This window comes from Limanda limanda, chromosome 15, assembly GCF_963576545.1.
Source record: "Limanda limanda chromosome 15, fLimLim1.1, whole genome shotgun sequence".
NCBI classification, from domain to species: Eukaryota; Metazoa; Chordata; class Actinopteri; order Pleuronectiformes; family Pleuronectidae; genus Limanda; species Limanda limanda.
In genome coordinates this window covers 24072293-24096389 of record NC_083650.1, presented here as the reverse complement: position 1 = coordinate 24096389, position 24097 = coordinate 24072293, and the positions used below count along the sequence as shown (strand labels likewise).

The 24097-nt window shown below is 39.2% G+C and overlaps 1 protein-coding gene across 1 annotated transcript in view; it reads right to left on the bottom strand.

Moving 5' to 3' along the window:
* Window positions 1-22850, bottom strand: part of col13a1 (collagen, type XIII, alpha 1) — a 53808-nt gene extending 30958 nt beyond the window's left edge. Inside the window, exons 1-12 of the mRNA XM_061087149.1 lie at window positions 22846-22850; window positions 18837-18863; window positions 14667-14702; window positions 12282-12308; window positions 8648-8698; window positions 7110-7145; window positions 6734-6760; window positions 6411-6437; window positions 6127-6153; window positions 6003-6029; window positions 5400-5426; window positions 3666-3737 (exon numbers count right to left, since the gene is read on the bottom strand). Coding sequence (XP_060943132.1) covers window positions 3666-3737; window positions 5400-5426; window positions 6003-6029; window positions 6127-6153; window positions 6411-6437; window positions 6734-6760; window positions 7110-7145; window positions 8648-8698; window positions 12282-12308; window positions 14667-14687 — 342 coding nt within the window. The 5' untranslated portion in view covers window positions 14688-14702; window positions 18837-18863; window positions 22846-22850. The remainder of the gene's footprint in view (window positions 1-3665; window positions 3738-5399; window positions 5427-6002; window positions 6030-6126; window positions 6154-6410; window positions 6438-6733; window positions 6761-7109; window positions 7146-8647; window positions 8699-12281; window positions 12309-14666; window positions 14703-18836; window positions 18864-22845) is intronic.
* Between the last annotated feature and the right edge of the window lie 1247 nt (window positions 22851-24097).

Genomic DNA, 24097 nt, shown 5'->3' with positions numbered 1-24097 from the left:
TTATCTGTGATGACAGACTGAATCCTCCTTGGCATAGATACCAGTGTTGTACAATTCTCTGGAGAAACGTTCAACCATTGCCTTGGCTCTACCTTTTTCTTTAAAGTATTCAAAACAAGGATTTACTAATGGATTTAGGTTGGTAGATTTTTGCAGTTTATTTTGGATCATTGTCATGTTGGAAAATCCCTTCTTCTACCAAGGTCCTTGAGTCTGGAAGTCATCTTTTAATTCAGTAATCTATTATACAAACCTACTCTATCACTTCCCGTACATCTTTTTTCACTCTTGCTGACCCACAACAGCACACCCTCCTCTCCATGTTTCATGGTGAGTACTGTGCAGTCACTATAGAAATCCTGCCCAGGTCCAAGCCAAATATTCTGGGCCTCATCTGATTCAAACCAATTCCTTGTGGTTTAATCTGACCCAAGAATGTTCTGCCAACATCCATCAGGCTTCTCTTACTGTACTATGACAAGGTTGAATCTTGCAGTTTTGTGAGTAATGGTTTTCTTTTTGGACGCTAACCTTAAAGTTGACATAATTCAATGTCTTCCATATTGAGTCATCAGTCAGAGAAACTCTAATTTCCACAGACAATCCTTGTGCCAAGTCAGAAGCACTTACTAATCTTTTTTTTTAAATGTCAAGTTAAGTTAAGTTCATTTTGTTGTTTGGCTCTTCCCAAACATCCTTCACCTCCTAATAACTGCTGCCCACTCGCCTGCTGATGCTCCTCTTTCATCTGGGTCTCACAGTTTGAATTCTCACTGCAGTGAGTTCCTCGCCAGGTGGAGACATGGAGACTCAGGCCTAAAATGACACAACTGTGGGGCCTACAGATTATTTTATGATCTTGTTTGGGACCAATATTTTTTGATTTGCTGTAGCTAACCTGCTTATTTTCAAAGGACCCGTTGGATTTGAGGAATCTTTTAATATAATTTTAAGAGAATATTCAAAATTTTAGTTTAGTTCAGTTTAGATTAGTGCATAATTACCTAAAACTGAGAATTGCAATGTTTTCCTTATCTAAGAATGAGCTATTTCACTCTCATATAGAATCTCTTCCACAGGAGCCAACATGGCGCCCTACCATGTAGCTGAAGTAGCCCAGAGTAAACCAACCCTGCACTAGCACTTCAGACAACACTGAGAGCAAACATTTTAGATTTAACCTTACATAGGTTCTCCTACACACATAGTTTCAGTTGGTTGCCAACTCACCCCTGACTGGTACTAAACCCTTTACAAGTCTGATAAGATAAAACAAGTTGAAAGTTGGTTTTATTAAATAAAAATATTTGAGAGATATTGCACAGGGGTGTACCAATTTTGGCTGTATTATACCCATCTAGGTTGACTTTATCTCAAACATAATTTGAGAAAAATAAGGATGAAAATACACTTATTTTTCAGAAGGTTAATAGTGTGTGTCCAACTTCCCTTCCCTATCTGCAGATTACGACCACATGGTTAGAGGGCCATTAACGTCAGTTTATTAACCACACAGAGACCTACTCAGCTCATGAAACAGGAAGCTTAAGTTACAAACTTCGGGCATATGAAGTTTAAATCATGAAGAAGGAATGAGATACGTAGCATTTTGGAGCTGAAACAAGGACATAGCCTATATCTACTTAGTTTTGTCTGAGTCCTGTCTTTTTATTGAATTAAAGTCAGTGCAGTGTTCCATAAAAGACTAAGAATATAATTTTTTGTTCCATTGTACATTAGATTATTTTTTTACATTTTTTGCCTGAGACCAGGAAAATAAGGCTTTTTTGTATGATAACTTGCCACGCATCCATAAAAGACAAATCCTTTTCACTTTAGTAAGACTCAACATTCAAAAGCAGTAGCAGCCAAAAGTTGGTTAATTACAGCATGATGGTGGAAGGGGTCGGGGAAGTTGTGGCAACAGATGACGGCGGTTGGCATCTACAGGGCGGACAGAGAATAGAGGGCAAGTAGGGGCAGAGAGAATTGTACCTTGAGGCGTTTTAAGATTAGAGGGCTTATTGGGGGCATGTTTCGCACGGTGATGGGCAACATCTGCTGAGGGGGAGTCACAAAGCACAGGTGGCCACCAGTGCAAAAAGGTCACCAGTCAAAGGTCACCAGGAGGCCAGAGAAAGGAAACAGGGTAGAACCAGGTGAATGATGGAAGGAGGGGGGGTTGTGGAGGAAAAAGAGAAATAGAACATGAGAGTGAAAAGCAAGAAAATGGGACGGCAAAGGAGAGAAAAAGGAAACAAGGTTGAAGAAAGAGAGAACAAAAATGAGGCACCGGCACAGCAAACTATGGGCCTGGAGTGGCAAACGGGATGGTTGATGTATTGTGATAAAAAATGTGAATGCAATCTAATTTCTGTTGTTTGCAAATCAAACATCCCTCGTTGAGGATTTTAGAGCATCAATGTCCCCAACAGTTCACCAGGCCCGTAGATTGCAGCGGAGCAGAGGTGGGCGCCTGTCTTGCCACAAAGAGAGTACAGCTGCATAGTTAACAGTTCACATCCAGACTTACTGTGGCCAACTGTCCAACACAGGGCTGTACAATACGCCGCTTCTGTTGAGATGACCAGCATAATCAGATACAAGTTTAGGAGAGGGTGGTACAGGTGAGATCCCGCTGACAGCCACATACAAGTATACCCACTGACACCAAGTAGAACCAGCTGCATGCAACGTGCCTACTTTTCACATAGTGTACATATTTCCACAATTTCTATAATGCTGTTTAACTAACGTACTGTAACTTCTTTGCCCAATTTTTGACTTGACATCAATTTATTTCTACCATTCGGTTACGTTCTCAATTCTTTTGCCATTGTCAGATCAACTGTGTAATCTTTGGGACGATCAGCTGTAAAAAAAACAGCATTATTTCTATGGAAATATATACAGCATGTTATGAGTAATTATAAGTATGGGTATGAATGTAGTAAAAGTAGGCAAGTGCGCGGCTTTGTCCCATTTCCAGCTATCGGACACCAACCTGGGCTCAGGATTGAGAATATAAAAGTAAAGAGCTGCCAATATTAATATATAATATAATAATATAAAGAGATTTTATTTTCCATTTGTGCTTTTTAAATTTTATGAGATGAAATTTATGCAGATGCTGTTATATTACAAGAACAATAACTGCAATTTCAACTTGCACTACATTTGTTTTTCAGCCCATTGTCTTTTCTGTTTGATTTTAATTCAGTAAATTTTTTTCAAAAGAATTAATTACAGGGAAAGATAAATCCCACACATCCATAATCATTATCATTAATTTCAAATTAACTTTCAAAATGACCTGAAAATTCAATTGTCACTTTTGTTATCACATCATGAGCACACAAATGGATTTCTTTTAATGAAAATTAGATTTTAATATTGGCATCGCTGTGCTTCAGCTATAGCTTATATACAATTAACCTTAATTCCGGTAACAATTTAAAGAGCTATTGTCTCTTTTATGAAATTGTCACTTGGAAAATTGTTTCCGACAACCTTGTTATGACATTTATGTTTTCTGTGTTTTCCTGTGTGTGGAGAGCAGAGGGATGAGGAGAGCCTTGGCTCTGGGGCACTGGCTCTCTTTGCGGCACGACTTGGTGACACCTCAGCTCAGGGTTATCTATCAGGGTGTGGAGGCACCCACAAACCTTTAACATCAGAGACTGACTGGAGCGCAAGGCAGCCAGGGTTTTCAATGGAAGATCCTGCACAAAGAGGTCCTACACACCAAGGAAGTGGTCATTTCAGTCAGTGCTGGGAAACGAGTCATAGTCCAGCCACACGAAAAAATATCCAGTTTGAGTTTAAAGGTTCAGTGTAGGATTTAGTGGATCTATTGGGAACATTTTTATTAAATATGCAGAATGATGCCTTTTGCATTTCTAGGTCACACGAAGGCCACCAAAGGTTCTCCTACATGTTGGAAGCTCCGGGTGAAGGGAGAAGCAGCGATTAGTTGTGTACACGCTGCAAGCTCTCCACTAAATGTCGCTTAATCCCAAACATTGAACCTTTAAAATGATTTCAGTTTAAATGAATAGCTCAAAAGTTGTATTTTCTTTCAGAGAGTGAGATGTTAAGCACAGAGCTAGAGTCCGAATGTGCGTAGCCTAGCATAGCATGGAGACTGGAAGATACAGCTATACTAGCTTTTTGCATGGCGGAATTTTTTATTTCTCGTATATATGAAAGGAACTGTAAAATAAAATTAAGTGAGTTGGTAAACTTGAAGGTAATGCTTGGTGAACCTGTTTTATAGAGAGAAATACACCATGATTAGTCAAGAAACTATTCCCACTGCTTCCAGTCTCCATGCTGTAGGCTAAGCTGAGCACAACCTGAGTGCAGCACTGTGCTCACTGAGGTATGCAAATATTGAAATCATTCCTCTCATCTCACTGTCTTAGAGAGAGAAAAGTGTTTTCCTAAAAATACTGAATCATTCCTGTAAACAAATGTCATAAAATGAGTTTTTCTTTCTTCTTGCTGGCTTTGTCTTGAAAGGCAAACTCTCCAAACACTGAACCTTTACCTTCACCAACAGTAACCACCACCCCCAACCCCCATGGGTATTTCTACATGATTGAGGCCTGGAGTGTGAGCACACACAGGGCCTGGACCTCCCATAAAACTGCTGTAGGGGGCTGAGAAAAGAAGTGTATGAAAAACAAAATCGAGAGGTATTCGGCTTTGTTAGGGAACTTTACTTTCTTCCAGGCTTAAAACATCAAACCCCCAAACCTCTCTGGGTCCTTCTTCCTCTGGACTCCCCATTCTGAAATTTGTCTGGCCTGAGGCATTTGCAGTTCAGAGATGTATATCACAAAATGATGCATTACTGATAACAGCTCATAAAAAAACATCCCAACATGCATCACACTGTTATTTTGAGGGGCTTTAATAATGGTGGTGGTTTAATAACCGAAAGGTTGAATTACGCTGGAAATGGACTAAGCTATCTAAAAAATCCCCATTTACACAGGAGACTCATTCTTGGCACCAACACCACCACACACACAGACTCTTATCATGTCTGACTGTGTGCTGCCTGTAATTGCCCTTTTTTTTTTCCTCTCAACTAACCAAACCCCAGAGTCCATGGGCCAAAGAGCTGCAGAGCTCCGCATGTGCTACACATCACTGTGCTAGCAGACATGTGTCTGTCCAGCTTATGCAGTGGTTTCTCCTGTTGCAACTTTTCTTTTCTGTCTCCTCTGTAAAGACAATGTTTAAAACTTAAGGGTTGACAACAGAACAGATTCAGCTTGTGGCATTATAAACAACAAGTTACAATGCAATAGGTGTATCCATTTCTCAATTTTACCTTAAACATTGATGATGAAGTGGGAGAGAGAAAGAAGTGCACCGTAAAGTGTTCTTACCCGGTGTGTGTAGTCTCCACATACGCCCTGGAGAGAACAGAAGAACAAATTACAATCAGAAATCAGATGTTTCCACAGACCTTTATACTAAGTGGTCATAGTTTTATACTAGGGCTGGGCAAGTTAACTCGTTTAATTGAGTTAACTCAAGTGATGAGTTAACTCGATTAATTATTTTATCTCGCATTAACTCAGGTTTGATTATTTATTGTTTTATTGTGAAAGTCAGGCTTTTATTTTGTGAAAGTCTGTTGCTGACTGCTGCAGAACAGGAAAAAAGAAAATAATTGGCGGATAAACAATCGAGTTAACTCATCACTTGAGTTAACTCGATCAAAAAGAGTTAACTTGCCCAGCCCTTTTTTATACTAAAGATGTTACAGGTGATGATCAGCTATGATAAGTGCAGGTCAGCCTTTGAAAACAGTCTATGTTCTGAGGCTTAAGAGCTTGGCCATAGTCGGAGGGCACATCCTGATGCTGTCATGGTGATGTCATCAGATATATTCAATATGCCCCAAAGTGAATGATCTGAACTAGGCTGGTAAACTCTGTGAGTTAGTCATTGGTCAAATTGTGAAACTACTGAAAACCATGTCTCACCTTCTCTCCTTTGGGTCCAAGTTCCCCCTATAAAGCAAAAACATGTGGTTATACAGTTAGCTTTCAAATAAATCTGGAGAAAAAAGGCAGATCAACATTTAAGATTCGGACTTCAGAAACTTACCGGCTGTCCCTTAGGACCACGTTGACCCTGAAAGACACCGGCAATGCAGTCAGTCTTACAGATTAATTTAGGAATTCATTTTCCTCCGAACACAAATTCTTTTCTTCATGACTTTGGGGGGCTCAAACGCAAAAGTTCAAAAAGGCAACTAAAGTGAGTTTAACAGCAACACAAGGTTCAATGCAATTTTACATCAAAGGCTAAAGCTGCTCAAATGTGGGCTTCACTGCTGGTAATAATATTATAGTGCAATTCAGCTTCTGAAGAATGTAAGAAATGCTCACCATGTCTCCCTTCCCTCCGTTCTGACCCTGTGTAAACATTAAAACAAGAATGAGTGCAGGGGATAAAATCACTAATCTCAATCTAAATAACTTGATTGATATAGTTATTTTGTTATAAAGACTCTTAGAAACGGCCATAACATGTTTAACCACAACCTGTAATAATAGTAATGACGCTAATAGAGATTTTATTACAATAATAACCATAATCATTCTTAGCTTAATTATTGCTCATTATCTCCACAGGGAGCTGGAATCTGGCCACTGAATGAACACTCAGTTATCCACTAGTTTAACTATCAGACAGCTGAGAGGAAACTCACAGATTTGCCATCCAAACCAATTGGACCCTAGAATGAAAGAAAAGAGAGAGAGAGATATTAGAGGATACGAAGAGCAGGGGTTGCATCACAAATACATCACAAACGCAGCACTGCAGCGGAGCAGATAACAGATCATTTATTCTGTACCATTTCTGATGGTTGTCTTAAATATTAATATATATATATATTAACATATATGTTGACAATATAAAAAACTACTGCTACTACTACTTATACTCTTGCCTTGGACCAATGACCACTTTCTTATGTAGAAAATAATCTCAGAATGAACAGACTTTGCTTCGTCGTATTAATTCAACTATTGAAAGTAATCATTTACAGAATTAACACAACAAACATCACAGTGATGACTCACCGGAAAGCCTGGAAAGCCTCTTGTTCCGGGTTGTCCCTATACAGAAGCAGAAAAAGCATCAGTGAGTTTGTTATCATTCTTAAATGTATGGTGGGAGAATCAGTTGGAGGCAGGTTAGTGAAAGGAGATACCAGCGCTGTTCAGCCTTTTTGAAAAAATGCTAAAGCTTGTCAAAGAGCAAATCATAAGATCGAGAATTAACTTCCATGATCAACACAATTGTGGAATTAGAGTCTCGTAAATTCTCAATGGCAAGGATCCATCCACTCGACCATGACATAAGTTTTATTTTGTCAAGTAAAAAAGTATCACTCACAACCACTTACTAAAAAATGTTTATAGAGAAATCGAGATGCAGTGAAGGTAAAAAGCTTCTGTAAAGGCTTATGAATTAAATATATTTAGCTAGAGTGTTTCTAAGGTCAAGGTTTTCCTTTCAAATTGGCATGGAAATGCATTTTGTATTGAAAACTACAATCATTTCCTTTAACAATGTTCCCTGCATACATTTAATACATCAGTGTGTACATGCAAATAAACACCATACACGTGTGCTGCTGTTTGCAGCCCACAGTCAAACTGTAAAGTTGAAAACCTGTCTCTCAGTGGAAATGATCTCTGCACCGATCTACCCAACCTGATGACCCGATGACAATGTGGCAAAGAAGTCAGGGCACTTGGCAATTCCTCTGGTTCCTTTTACCTCTCTGTTGAAATACCTGAGTTGTTTCATCTATGGTCACTACTGGAGTTCCTCATGTCAGTTTTATCTGCTGTGGTAAACAAGCTTCTAAGTGTAAGGGACTGACTGGATCTCTAGGTTCAAGACTTGGCTCCTACTGTGCGGAGCTTCCTCCACAGCCTGTTACTAATTAGAAATGCCTATTACCATCCAGGAAGTGTGGGCACACACAGGTATAGATTGTAATAGCCATCAATTAGAAAAACAGATGTGTGCCCCACTTAAGTTGACTGGGCCCTTGGTTATGCCATATTCTGCAACTTAGGAGGCAATATTTTCCCGGAAATTGAAAACAAAAACTTAAGTAATTTTGCCTCCCAAGATTTTGTGTTATAACAAGAGGAACCATTGAGGCCTGGTGCCTGATGAAGAACACTGACCCCAGTTGGACCAGGATGAGGTTTCTCACTCTGCTTCCTGATAAAACAAGCATGACTAATGATCCAATTTAAGGCCAAATTACACCTCCAATCCAGTTGCACAACGCTGCTGTCTCTACAGTCTGTAAAGAAACGTATTATTCCGTCATTTGTGGTGAATTCTTCCATCTTGAACTATGACGGTTTAAAACCTGAGCCCAGAACCGCTCAAGTCTAGAAAGAACAAGTCACTCAGTCACTCCAATTGTCAGGTTTAATCAACAGAAATGAAAAATGTCGGTCAGTGTCAGACAGGCTGATGCATTAAGCAGAAGTCTACTAAAATGGTAGCCCATAAAATATTTTGGCATGCAGGCAGGCAGCAGTAATTGAAGATAAGAGGTTTAGTAGGTGTAGGGACATGTGAAGATACTTACAGGAGGTCCTCTTGGTCCAATGATAGATAGACCTGGCTCGCCTGGTGCTCCCTGTGGACAGATAGACAGACAGGAAGAAAACATAAGTTGCTTTCCAAGTCAACCCCAGAGATCAGTGAAATTCAGCACATCGATGCATTCCTCCGAAGGTAAATACAGTAGCAGCAGACAGGGAAAATGACACCACCAGCACCTACACACACAATGTGTCTACTTCCAACACAAACAGTAATACAACTTCTCAGACAACCACGTGGACATGCATAATAGTGTAAAGCTCTGAAAGTTTCACAGTAACGTTAATCTGCTTTGCCTTGTGAAATAGCTGGTGGTACCTTAGTGATTATTTGAAGGGAATATTGGATCTTCAAATGTGATTATTGGGGTCAGATAGTCAGGTTTTAGTATTTCTGAAACTTCAGAATCTGAAATTATCACTCATGAGTCCCGAGAGTTTTACTCAGAATGGTGAGGAAAACAAAAAACATCAAGAAATGTGAGGCTGAAGTGATGCAGTCTCACCAACACTGCACAGTTGAAGACTGAAAAATATAGCATGGTCTGATGAATTGGGATTTCTACTGAGGCTTCTGCTTTTAAACTTTAGGACATAGGACATTAATAATATTAATATATTTCTGTCCATTTCCATCCCTTAATGGCCACAGTTTACCATCCTCTAATGGCCACTTCCAGCAGGATTATGCTGCTGAAACCGGTTTCATTAGCATGACAGTGAATTCAGTGAATGTCAGTGATCTCTCCAGTCACCAGATGTGAATCCACTTAGATGATTTTTGAAAAAGTTTCCAAAATCTTGTGGAATCAGTGTCAAAGAACTGAGGCTGTTTTTAGAAAATGATGAGGCCCTTCCAAGTATCAGTATGGTGTTCCTAATAATGTGCTCGGGCTGTGTATGCTCCCTGCATTCAAATAAAAAGGAAGCCAAAAGATTATTTTAGATTTTCATCTGAAGAGTGATCCAAGCAGCAGCCCCTCCATTTCCCTGCACTTGGGGGGGGGGTCAGGTTACTATTTTACTGTTTCCCCGTGCTTTGCTAACAACCACTTATCGCCGTAGTGTGACAGTACAAGAATGTGCGTTTTCCTTTTCGAAGCACACTCAACCCGACACATCACAAATCATGTTGTATTAGAAGAAAACAAATCTATAAATCTTCTGTTTCTGCATTTCATACAGTGGATACAACATTTGTCAACATTGTCCAGAGTCAATGTCAGTGGACACAGATTAGTCATCGTCCTTTCATAGCGTTGCATATACATTATATGTCAATTATTCCTTTGGCTCTGTTTTGACTCAGATGCTGAATGTTACTTTTCTTCACCAGCGAGTTGCTAACTATGTCTGTCTGCTGTTGGGTGCCTGGCAGGTGACACTGCTGCAAACAAAGTTGATAAGAAAATCTGCTGGCTGGAAAAAAAACAAAAAGTCCAGAAAGGAGGCTAAAAAGCTGTAGAGCTGATGGGGGGGGACCCCAGATTTACTGATAATAACACAAAAGTGAGCACATATGGTCAATTTAGTCATTGTTAGAAGGAAAATTGCTTACCACTGCAGATGAAAAGAAAAATAAACCTTTGGGGAAATATGGTCAGTCACTGAAATTAATTTCCAACTTTGAAGGGGCTCAATGGAGTTTTCTTTTTACATTTAGAGTTTCATACTAAAATGCAGTGTGTGAATCCTTGAGGCCGGATACCTGTGGTGAATACATGTCCTTCCTCATTAAATATTAAAGCCCCAGTTCTGTTCCTTTCATTGTTTACATTCATGTTTTTTGGCATTCAATTTCGCTGCCTTTTCTTTCCATTGGCTACATCCCCACTAACTCGTCTTGCTTTTTGCCCTAGCTGTTCCTCGTTCAAAGACCACAACCAAGGTTAATTTCTTAGTTGTATTGAATATATTTGATCTGGTTACTTTTGGTCTCACATTTTAATTTAAGGAGCGTACTAAGACTTATGTATGACTTGTTGTCATCACCTACATGGGCTACGTCTATGCCTACTGCATCTCTACTTGACATTGATTGGTTTGTAGACAGAAGTGATTATTAAAGACAAAGAAATATATATTTTCATTTTATTGAATTTATAGATGGGTTCACTTAATTAATTTGGTTGCCACTGTAATATCATTAGGGTGTCACTAGCAAATCGTCTGAGGTGAAGCCTACAAGCAATCCTGTTAGCTTCCTCGACTCCTTTATCTTCTTTTGTACCTTAATGCTGTCCCAACTTCCAGCAATTAGTCCGAAGGTCTTAACTATTTAGGTTTCGTCCTCTGAATGACCCAAATCAGGGTTTTTTAGATCTGGACCAGGACCACCTCTGAATATTGGACCAAAGTTTTGTCCATTTGGTCCAGACTGTGGTACGAGGCACCTTTCACACTTGTTACTTTCATTCAGACGAAGGTGTGGACCAAACCAGGTGTGAAAGCCCTCGAAACCCACTGCAGAGAACTTCTTCCTGTTCACACCCCCCACAGGCTTGAACGGTGTGCCTGAATGGTCATGTGATAATGCATTTTCAGGTATGTTATGAAACTGATACATTCTCTTTTACAACAAAGATTTTTAAGCAGTTTTAGCCACTGATCTTTGGAATGTTGTGAAAACTTTAATAAGCATCACTCACATGCTCTGTGTCTTTGTGAACATGCACAAGACTGGAAAGCATTGCTTCATAGCGCTCTCAGTGATGAAACACACAATTAGTTTCAGTTTGGGGTCAAAGTTTACTTGTGAGCAGCCAAGCATTTTATGGGATGGAACCATCGATGCAAACATCGGACATTTTGTGGGTAGAGTTCATTACCTTGATGTGAATAAAAGTGATTATTTAGATTTTTACGTCCTCTTTCTGCTGACATTGGCAAATTTACTTTTGCATTTCATGAAGCCAAGAGGGAGAGGGTGGACCTCCAGTAAAATGTGCCTCACTTGCAATTTTCACCTTGAGGCGAATATCAATCTTTTCCCTCCCAGTTGGCAGCTCATATTTACAGTAAGAACATGACAGAGAGCTGAGATTTAACTGTAGCCGGACACACCAGTAAAAGCATTATTTATCTCAACGTGTAACTCTATTTATTCTGCCTTCTCTTTGAGAATATCCTCGTGCAATCTGCTGTGGCCTCTATAAATGTCACTCCGCTTTCTTTGGGGAATCTTAAATTAGAACTTTTAGACGCTTATGTGACAAATTGTTACTATTGTGTTTCGATGTGTAAAGAGCTCAGGTAATCCAACCAGGGTGGGAAAACATTTGTAGAATGGGATTCTGACACTGTTTAAAAATACAGACTTCAGTTCCTGATATAAATCACATGTTACCTGTACACACAATACAGCTGTGCACTAGCAACTAGCACCACCGCCCACCATCTTTGCAATATCTCAAATAACAGCCTATTTTATATATGTCAACGCTTTATTACAACTTATCCTTCTTGTGCTGATGACAAGCAGCCTGGATTCAGCGAACGTGAGCAAACTAACAAAAGACACCAAACCAAAGCCAGGAAATGAGAGGACAAAGCTGCAGTTTGTCTTCGGCTTGTCCTACATTGCATAATCCTGCTAAGAGCACATGCTCCTAAACTTACCTTCTCCCCTGTGTGTCCTTTTAAGCCCTGGGATCAGTCACAGCAGACACAGTAGCATGCAAAAAGGTGTGAGGGGAGGAGAGAGACACAAGAGAGAGAGGAACCAGTGTTAGAGTCATGGAGAGGGTTCAGGACATGCAGCATCCTCCAGCACTAGTGATGGGGAGGGGATGGTGACAGAGCTAAGGGGAGCTAGTATATGTGTCAGTTAAGTGGAGCTGAAAGGAAACTAAAGGTGTTTCAAACAAAGTGAATGTCAGATTGTTTCAACAGTGTCTGAAACATTCTTTCTTACAATAGAATCAGGTCCAAACGTATTATATTATATTATATTATATTATATTAAATTATATTATATTATATTATATTATATTATATTATATTATATTATATTATATTATATTATATTATATTATATTATATCATATTTGACTGGACAGCTGTCAAGGAGATAGTCCATATAACATGATACATGTCATGATATCATGTTACATGAGGTGAAAAAGAGACCAATGTTTTGAGATGCTTTTGTATTTAGATGTGGAACATCCTGAGACATTAAAGTTTTTTGTTAATGCAAAGTAACAACTTATATTTAGTTAATTAAAACAAGTGCTGCACTCAATTACAATTTTGAGGTACTTGTATTTTCCATGTTATGCTTCTTTATACTCCACTACATGGCGAGATATATTGTAGGCTACTTCATTAATTCAGTTTTAGTTATTAGTTAATTTTAAGGTGGCGATTTTACACCGTGGATAATATAACAAGCTTTTAACATACAACATACATTTTGAGAACTATAATAGGACCAGCTCCATCTGGAGCAGCTACAACAGCAACATGCTGCCCACATACTTGATGCATCACTGTTAATTATCTAATGATGCTATAACAGTAATATATAATTAGACCAAAACTGTATTTTTACTTTAATACTTCAACTACATTTAGCTGCTGATACGTATGTACTATCCTGCTATCCTGCTTGACCTTTACTTTTAATTGCTTACTTTTCTGCATATTGGTACTTTTCAGTTGAGAATACTTTTTTTTACCACTGATGATTGCTGTAGGGTAAATAGCTACAGCCTAAGGACAGTCAGTCAGTGCAGCATCAAGAGGGACTATTTTATCAGACATCGTGATACAACAAATCTGAGTAGGGGTTAAATATGTTACTTCACTGAGGGAAACACAGCTCTGTTTCAAGAGCAGAGTTAGACAAACACTTCAGTTCACCAGTTCTGGCCTTTCACTTAAAATCAGAACAAAATATGTCAGTATTGTTCACATTTAATGAATCAGATATGATCCAATTTTGGTCATAATATATTTATTGCAGACTTTCCCAGCTTTACACTAAACAGTAACCACATTGTAAAACTTGTTTCAGAGGCCTTTATGGATAAATATAGGATATCTGTTACTAAAAGCCTCAGTTAGTTGATCTTGGCATTCAAATATTCTCATACTTCAGCACTCTCACTTAGTTTCATGCTGTCCAAATTCCTGTGCAAGGTGAGAGGCCTGTAAGCTATGGAGACCACACTGCAATGTGAGTATGTTTTAAACAATATCCACATGTGGCAGGGCTGAAACTGTTTGATATATGGCTATATCAAAAATAAATATTCATAATGAATTGTGAGGTAACCTTGGAAATTACAGGCCGCAGTGACTACAAAAACTACCTGAGAAAAAATATTTTTAGTAACTTGTGACAACTTTATATTGTTTGTTATTGCTAATGCTGTATTTGGTAATTACATTTACTTTGTGAAATGTTAAGTGGATACCTCCTGACATTGAGATTACTGGTCTGTAAATTATAAGGCCTTGGTCTGTTGACTTTTAAATATCTGCACACATGAAACAATGTGGGAGGGCAATATATGCTGGTACAAACATGACAGAAAATGTTGTTCCTAATTAAACTACTGTGATGTGAAACACGACATACCCTTAGAATATCTGTAGCAGTGGTAACAGCATTACAATGTGCACGTTCTTGTTCTAGAGGCAACATTATCATCAGTGTAACCTTCAGTTAAAGGCCCCAAACACCTCTGCAGTTATGTTGGTTGGTTTACAATTACAATGATAAAGGTGGAATTTGTTCCACCCTTTGCAGAAACAACATAGCAGATGAAAGAGGGAAGTAGACTTTCAAAGAGCAGCCAAGATAAGTAAAAAATCCCGTGTGGGTTTGCCATAGGTGTGCAAGGCCTTTACGACTATATGCATTTTAAGCATGAAAACAGCAGCCTTATTCTTAAATCAATGCTTTCTATACAGCTGATATGCTGCTTTCACCATTGCCCACGTTATGAATGTAACCACTACTATAGTGTGCGTCATACTCAAACGCAAGTCACTCACCATTCTCCCTGGTATTCCCATACTTCCTTTGTCAGCCTATTGGCCGGTGCAAATTCAGAAGAAACACGGGTCATAAAGAACATTTGAGTGGAGACTGAAGTGAACTCTTAAACGGATACCTTGTCATTTCGACATATGGGCCATCCTTGACCATTACAAAGTACATTTAACATTTAATCTCATCTATGTTAACCATATTTAATTTGTATTCAACTGTAGCGTGATAAAAATAGCAGGTGCCACATTTAAGTTTTACTAAATTGGTGTCACTGTTAGAATTGATCAGTGAACGGAATGGGTCCTACTGCAGGTAAAGAGATGCTAATGCTGGATATTCACAGTTTGTTTTAAAAAGTCTTGATGACACGGTATCCATTTAAAGACTCCTTTGTGTTGTTTAGTCATTTCACCATGCCATGCCTAATGTGGAGACTAGAGACAAGCATTTCATGATGCTGAAAGGAAAAAAAGCTACTCTGAGGCAATCACTTCCAGCCCAAGCCTCAAGATAGATCTGAGATAATGTTGCAAAGCAGTGGGGGGCGGGGGGACTTTCACAAATAGGCAGCAGTATGACATCTGACAGCAGTGAGACAGATTAGGACATCTGAGAGCAGTGAGACAGATCAGGCGTCTGACAGCAGTGAGACAGATCAGGGCATCTGACAGCAGTGAGAGTTGAGGGACTTGTCGTGGGTCTTAAAGAGCTCATGCACTGCTAGTTCACAGCTATACTGCTAACTTCCAATCTGCTGCAGTCAACAACCTCCACCATCACACACCTTCTTTCTCTCTTTATTACCCACTTGCAATGCAAACATTTTACCCACTGAAATCTACTGCAGATCTTACAGAGATAAAAAAATAAGTGTAATCCACTTGTTCACTTGCTATTGCTACCTCCGATTAGGAAGAGAAGTCTGTTGAAGTAATCTTCTGAAGTTCAATTACAGTTTTCACACAAATCTGTGGATTTGTAAAATTATGCCGAAGATATACCTGATCTTAGAAGGGTGGACAATGAGTCAAAGGCAGCCTGACAAGCACACTTGTCTGTAGCTAGCTATAGTCGGTCACCCATCAGTGATCCAAGGTTTTATTCTCAAAGAACAAAAGTCCAAAACAACCTGGACCCTTGTTTTCTCTCACGTTACATCAGTGAAGCACATAAAAAGCCAACGACCAATAGCCCTCTCAAATTCAAACAAGCTCCACCAAATTGCTCACTAATAAAAATCAGTCCCCTAACGTTGTCAGATTGTTTCATCAAGATCCACGAATAAGGCTAGTAGTAACTGCAGGTAAGTCACAATGTGACTCACAATGTAAATGGATTCTAAAAGAGAAACAAAGTGGAGGGGCAGTTGTTTCTAGTGGAGACAAGCAAACTTGTCTAGAAAAGAACAATACAACTATTGCATGTCTGTCATGTCTCATGACTGTTATGATAGTCTGTATGACAACCAGCATTGCTGAGCATCAAACCTAGAGCACATGGTCACTAGATGAATGGCTGTAAGAAGCTTAAGTCAAAATTCATGTATTTTTCTTGCAATAAAATGTATCGCTAGGAAGTTTCCGTTTAGAACCTAAATTTGGCAAAGAATTATGGAAGATTTTGTAAATGCTACCAGAATAATCCCATTTGAAGTCCAGTGAGTATCAGGTGAATAGTACATTTTTCTGATCAGATGTTGGAATTGTCCATGATGGTGTCTGAGTAAAATCTTCTCAAGCAGTATATACCCTAGTGAAGCTATGGTGCTTGTCTTCTATATTTTGATCAAACATGTAGGGCCCATCATCTCCTCTATGTAGCCTGAGTCTGAACATGGCTTCAGCTGTTTTCTGTCCTGGTACATCAGATTTGCAAGTATCTCTTTCATTAGTCATATGGCATATTTTTAAAGCACTTAAATACTATCAGGCTACAGCTGTGTTCTTTGAAGCCCTGTCCAAGCTTCTGAGTTAAACCGAGACCTTGGGAAAAATGGCACCACCAAAAGTGGTTTTGATCAAGAGCACAGGGCTAACATGATTATTTGCTGCGACCACAAAATACAACCTTCACTAAAGTAGGGTTTTGTAGCCATGAGACGAACCGAGTGCCAGTTTATGTGTTGCACTTCACTTCCACAGACAGAAACCACATCACTGCCGCACTATTCTTTCTGCTCTACGTCCCAAGCATTTTTCTACAATACTAAACTATCCCTGCCTAAAAGATATAGGTCAAGTAGGCTGTTTTCCCTTCTCACCTTTCCCCTGTAGAGGCTGTCCCTCTCTCTGCGGTTTTCAGAGTTATTACGGCCTCGGTAGTCTCACCACACACACAAAAACTAAGCCTTGAGCTGACAAACACATTGCAGTCAAAAGGATTAATGCAGGTCCTTAGCAGTGGAATGTCAAGGTGTCTGTGGTGTATCTAAAGTGTTGATGAGACCCAGCTGGACCTCATATTCAGGCCAAACATACACAAACATGTACTTCTATCTATGTGAAGACACTCACTGATATAATCCAACCCCTGCCTCCTAGCTGTAACCTTAACCATCCCAACAGAATATAACCCTACACCTGAATTTAACTTGAACCTTAAGACTGAGTGTCAAACCTCAAACATCCTTTGAAAGGCGTGTCAGAAAGTGAGGACCAGCCAAAATGTCCTCACTTCCACACCTCCATGAAACCATGAGTTGCGATGCAGCAGATAAAGATGACTGCAGAAATCTCACGGTAGCTTTTATGAGTTATGACTGAATGGTCAATTCTTAAGTTGCATGTGTCTAGCCAAGCGGTTAGTAGGAATTCTAGGAATACTGCACAAAGTGAGCTCTGTCCGCATGTATGATGGGAAATATAAGGAGTATAGAAGGAGAAATGTTTTTAAAATACATCGATCATATATGTGGGTTCTAATTCCTTTAAGACCTATATAAGTATGACCACCTAGTATGAAAAACACTGATCCCTTATTTGCTGTTATAGGTTCTCTTTCAAAAAAAACACATCTTCCCAACATCATTCTGTCAAAGACCACTCGTGACTTCATTTCCCGCTGCTCAACGGAAGTAATCCATCACAAATCATTGCAAAGAATATCATCCACTCTTTGACATAGAGAGTCAACCCTTTGCTTCTTGTAACTGGCAACATAGCACAAAGGTCAGACACTAGATGGCCACCTGTTTTCAGTAAAGGAACCCTGTGAGGTTGACATGTTGACTAGGTCAGCAGAGTGAAGGAGTGAAGAGCGAGCGTTAGATTGGAAAGAAAAGAGGGTTAGATATGACAAAACAGTAGACAATTTGCAAGCATTACAGTACATTCCAGCTATGGCAGAAATAAGGAAAGCATTTAAGTGAAAACAGCTAAGAGGCCATGTTGTTTTGAATTGATAGTGTTTTAAAGCTATAAGCATTTAGTTTCACTGCTGTATTGACATCTCTGAAGGTTCTAGACTAATCACAGAAATAAAATAGAGGTTGTTCAGTGATTTCTATTCCCATGAGAAAAATGTGTCTAGATATATTTGAGTACAATAACAGTTTAACGGTTGATGAATGGTTGTACACAAGGTTCAAGTTGGAGTCATAACATCATGTTTTCTTAGATATATATACACGCAACTGCTTTGCAGAAGAAACACGCAAAATGTTATAGAGTAGAGTTATACGTTAAATAATTTCAGGTTTAAGGGTTATAAAAGAGGCGGATTAACCTAATGAACGTAATGATGTGAGTCATTATTATGCTCTGTAATATGTAAACAGGACCATCAATGGAATATTTGGCTTAAAAATAATGTCAAAAGCATAATCAAAAACGGTCAGAAATATTTAGGTTTGAGGAAGCATGAGAAAAACCTAGGCTACAGAAGATGTAGCATCACTGCAGCTCTCCTACATCATGTTTCCTCAAAAACTAATTTAGTAAAGCAGGATATATTATATGTATATATTCTGTCTGTGATTTGTTTGGTTACTAGTTGTTTAAGGCTTATCTGGTGCCAAAAGCTTGGATATATTCATTTCACTTTACCTATGCTGAACAAACTAATTTAATAATCCAAATATTCAGCAGAGAGCAGAGAGATCAATACTGCAGTGATCACATATGCAAATACTGTATCTAGAGACACACAAAAACACCAGTTAAAAAGAGAGTTACCGGAAAGCCTGCTCGTCCAGGAGGACCCTGAAAAAGGGGGTGAGAAAAGGTTGGTACAAAAAGGAAAGAGAGAACTTTACAATTAAAGTCTACATATGAAAGACAACTGCACTGCACCAGGCCAGAATAAAATGATAAGGAGAGATTCATGGTAATTACTTTCTTATAGGGATGTCACCCTGCCAGTCATTTTATAGTCGCTACCAAATACAATTGGAATTCAACGACTCTACTTAGCCAAATGAGATATCGTGCCCTTACATAGTGACAGTGTGAAAATGTTCATTCAAAAAAATCAATTCTACTTTTGCAGATTGACTACCAGTGTTATTAGCTGTTGCTACATCTCAGAGATTGCATTCAGTGACTATAAGAAATCTTTGAAATCTGTGTACAGATCTGGATGCTTTTCTTTGAGGTGCTTGTATAAAATAGCAGTGTTTCTTCCTTACATTTGAATTGCTCTGTTGCATTGTTTGCATACTTTGCAATGGTTGTCAATAGCTTAGGAGCATAATGATTCTTCATGATTCCTCCATGAACAACACTTGCCTTTCCCTAACGGTCACTCGTGTCTGTCTTCCCTTTTCTTCTATTTGCATCATACTAGAATGCCTGTTGGTTATTAGTACTATTATCTTATCGTACTATAAAGACGGATACTGTCACATATTCAGGAGTTCGTTAACGACCTAGTACCATGACATCTCTACTGTTATGTATGTTTTATTTTGGCCTTTTACTGGTCAGTGACAGCACAAACAAACAACACTACTGATGCAATAGCATGCCTCTCTAAATTCCGGTCCAAATGCATCCAGAGAATCACATTTTAACACAACACAGATTTTTCTGAACACAAAAGAACAGTTTTCTCATTTCACCACAAAGACGCATGCAAAGGTTGCTTTTGGGAAAACACATGCTGAAAGTCCACATTTGTCTGTGTAACCGACCCTATTCAAAGCTTCAAACCCTACTTGAATACCCCACTAATGCGGATACGACAACATGTCAGCTTGGTGGCTTTCATCAAGAAACAAATCACAAGGAGCTAGAATACAAAGACCTTCAGTTATGTCCCGGTTCTATGAACAAGAGGGAGAACACAGTCAAAAGTCCAGTGTGCTTTGTTTTCACTGAGGGAGCGGAACACAAATCTGTGCTTTTTGTAAAGGATGGAACGCTAATTGGTTGGAAGTCGAAACAGGAACTCTTGACATGTTCCAAAAAGCCGCTAAGGAATTGACTCTCCACGGAGGAGATTGATGATTGCCTGCTCCTGAATGTCTGCATGTTATTAATATTCCTCCAGGAGGAGTCCTCGGTGCGTGTGTGTGTGTGTGTGTGTGCGTGTGTGTGTGTGTGTGCGTGGGTGATTGCTGGCCGGCAGCAGCAGAAAGGAAGTTATCCCTCTCTCATCAGTAATCCTGGTTGGAGGGAACGTGAAACATCAATCTGAGCTCCTGATTATTGGCTCTATTGACTGATTGTAAATATCTTTGAATACTGTTGTGTCATGTGTTCATTCTGTGCAGTGGCACGATGTTGAATTGTGACAACTATCATTTTTTCCCATCAGACTTTATCTGATGGAAAAAAGTCATAGATCATTAAAATGTATTAATTAATATCATATCATATCCATTAAAAACATCAGTCTGACAGCAATCCACTTGTCCATTGCTGATCTGTATCTTTAGAGTGTTCCAAACAATCTTTGCCATTAAATCACTTATTACTCAACGTTATGAAGAGACAAAAGTGTGACACATAAAGGATGGACAAATACTACATTAGGACCTACCCTGCCCAAGATTTTCAGTTTTTGTTCATGTCCTTCCAGTATAGATGTTTGTTTAACTTGAATCCTGATCTTCCCTGTTATCCATTGAAATCAAACTCTGTACTTCCTTCATTTTTAGTTGTTGTCTCCACAGGCGAGAATTGTTTTCACCTACAGTTAAGACATAGTACATGAGTCCTGCTTTTTCCATCAACTGAATCTTCTCAATGTGATAGAAGTTTTACTTGTACCGGGCAGAGAGCGGGCAGTGTATGAAGGTGCACGGCCAGGTGGTGAGTGTGAACACACTGCATGTCGGCGTCTGCCCATTAGCTACTGGCTCAGGCGCTGTCTGCAGGGGGCAAAGGTCACCCACTGCCGGAAGGAACCTTTCACTTGAATTACACGGTAACCCTCCAACATGTGGCTCCCATTTGGCAAAGTGCTGCTGAATGAATGGGATGCAGGGGAGGGGGGGGTGGGAGTAGCGTTTATTTGGCCATTGTGCTTGGGATATATAGTCTCCTGGGCTCTTCTATGCTCAATAAGAAGTGAGTTGGGGTGTATAGCAGAATGAGGGGGTTTGACGTGCTCCATTCCTCTTTCTATTAATTTACCCAAAAGCTGACTGGCTTTACCCTACTACTGAACTTGGACACACACACACACACACACACAAAGACACAAACACACAAAGAAAACATTTTTAAATAATCAGTCATAATTACAACACCTCCTTTTGGTAGCTAGATTGAATATATACATGTCATAATTTGTGATTTTGGGTCTTGTAGCTTTGGACTGGCAGCTAGTGCAGGACCACTGTCAGTATACTGTTCAGCTTACCTAGACTCAGGGGGGTTTTCTATCATCTGTGATTATTTTAATGGTGTGTTACATGCACAACACCCATGCAAGGACCAATTGACCCTGTGATGTGACCTGTTAACAGTAATGATCTGTTGCTTTACAAAGGACTCTATCTAAGAAGAATTCTTAATTAGCCCTGTGATGGACCTGGCTATACTGTGATCCTGCTGCAATGGAAACCAGTAAAATATCTCTGTAAGATTTTGACCTTGACTTGACACTATGTGAACCATTGCTGCTCAGAAATCTCTTCTGACAGAATGGACTCGTTCATTACAACTTTGTCTTTTTACTTTAGAAAGGTTCCAAAGGACAGATAACTCATTGATATGGCAGCTTAACGTTAATCAGACATTTAATATTTATAATACAATATATTTGTTCCTCACTGTCTAAAATACCTGCGCATCCTTTACTTTTTTTCTGAGCATTTTTCTCATTTTTGCTCATGTTGCAGAAATATAGATTTGGGGCAACTGTGACATTTTTAGAATTTTTACTATTTTAAGATCAGACACAGCTATATGACATCTGAAACATTCTGTAGTTTTTATATGCATGGTTATTTACTCTGTGAAACTCTAAACTCTTTTGCATTCATTTCCCCACTTGTCTCCCCTTTCTTTTTCATTTTACTGGAAGCTATTTGTGAGCTAATCTCATTGCAAATGATTTTTAGATGACATTTGTTTGACTCAGTGTCTGCATGCCATGAAAGGCATAAAGAAAAGTGGAATGTGACCATGTCTTTAAATTGCTCAGATCCAGTGGAGATGGAAGTGTGTGTGAATGGAAAATGAACTTCTTTTTCGCTGTCTGACCTCATGTACCTTCAAACCTTCTTTGTACGAACTATCCCTCACATTTTCCAGGGAGGGATCTTTTGGCAGATGTGATTTTAAAGCTGTCACGGCTGTACAAAAGTCAAACTCATAGTGTCCAGATGGTTGGAGCGGTCTTCCTGAACCTTGTGGCATTAAGGCACAGGAGTCAGCAGGTTTTCCATTTAACCGAAGGCTTGATTTCAACTTTGCATGCATTCAACCAAGTTCGGTGCAGAGGTGCCTGGGACTGAAGCCTTTCCCAGTGCGGGGGGATGCAAGCGGTTGGGTACACCTTGGACAGGTCACAGGTTTTTCAAGCACATTTTAAAACCATAAAATATATAAAACATTTGGTCCATGACATAAAAAGCCAAATAACAGGGCAGCATACAGATTATCACTGCAACCAGACAAGGCAATATACTGGTATCAGATAAGTTCAGGTTCATCTACTTCACACCAACATACAAAGATAAACACAGTCGTCACTTTACCACATGCAGATCACACAAGGCACTGGTCAACTTACTGGAGGTCCTGCAAGACAAGAGAAAGAGAAAAAGAGAAAAAACATTAACATTCACATGAAACTATACATTATATACATATAGTCTGAATACCTCAAATGCTTGTGATCACGTCATAATGTATAAAACAAATACATGTGCCAGATTAACCCATTTTCTATACCCAGTGTTTATGGGTGGTGCTCAGTTTGTAATTTAGCCATGACTGTTGAGCAGCACTGACAAGCTTCCGAATTTGTTTTGTTTTGCAACCCTTATGTATTGTCCTTTCTCTGTTCTAGCTGAAGCTGAAACATAGACTCTAAAAAACACCTCTCCCATATCAAAAATGACACATGGGTGCCAGGTCATGACTCACTGATGTGTTTAACCTATCTCCTCAAACAACAAGACACTGAGACACTGAGACACGCCACAGCCAGGCTCGACCATTTCTTCAGAGGGACGTCATGATAAATCATTCCAGCATAAATCACAATCAAATGCAAGGGATTCAATGACATGTTGTCCAGTGATGACCGCCACAGCACAGTGAGCCCGGTAACTCGAACATATTTTACTGCCCTGGCAGAGTTTGAGATAGTTTTACTACCAATCAATCCTGAATCTGAGGGAAGTAAAGACAAAGCAAGGGACAATTTCTGAAGCGGGGTTGTAACTCAAAATACTCTGCGCCCAATCCATAAACATTTTGATCCTGATATACAATCGTGTGTTCCAGTAAGAACCACGGTGAATCGCTTTGTCTGTGTCCGTTGCTCAAAATGGCCTCTTAAAATAAATGATTGCCAGTCACTGCGCAGGGAAATAATGATTTGATATTTATCGTTGAAACAATCAGCATTATTGACTTTTATAAAGTTTACACTTTGCACATGAATGCATGTCGACAGGTTTCCTTGGAGAGATCCTATCCTATTACCTGTCATGGTGTCGATGGTACGACCCAAACGTTTCCATTTAAAACCTGGTTTTGCATTGAGCACATTCCACAATTTACGTACATATGCTCCAATTGAGCATTTAAACTTCATGGCACATACATAATAGAACATTGTTTGAAAAAAAAATTCTCATTTGAGTTCTGAGGGTCCTTAAATGTTCCAACCATCTGCTTTTTTCCCCATGAGTTTTAAATACTTTAACTACTTAAATTTGGAGTAGACAACAACCATGTGCTTTTGCTTCACAAGAAAAAATGGAAACAAGTATTGATAAAACAGAAGTTCTTATTTTTGCTCCAGCTGGACTTGA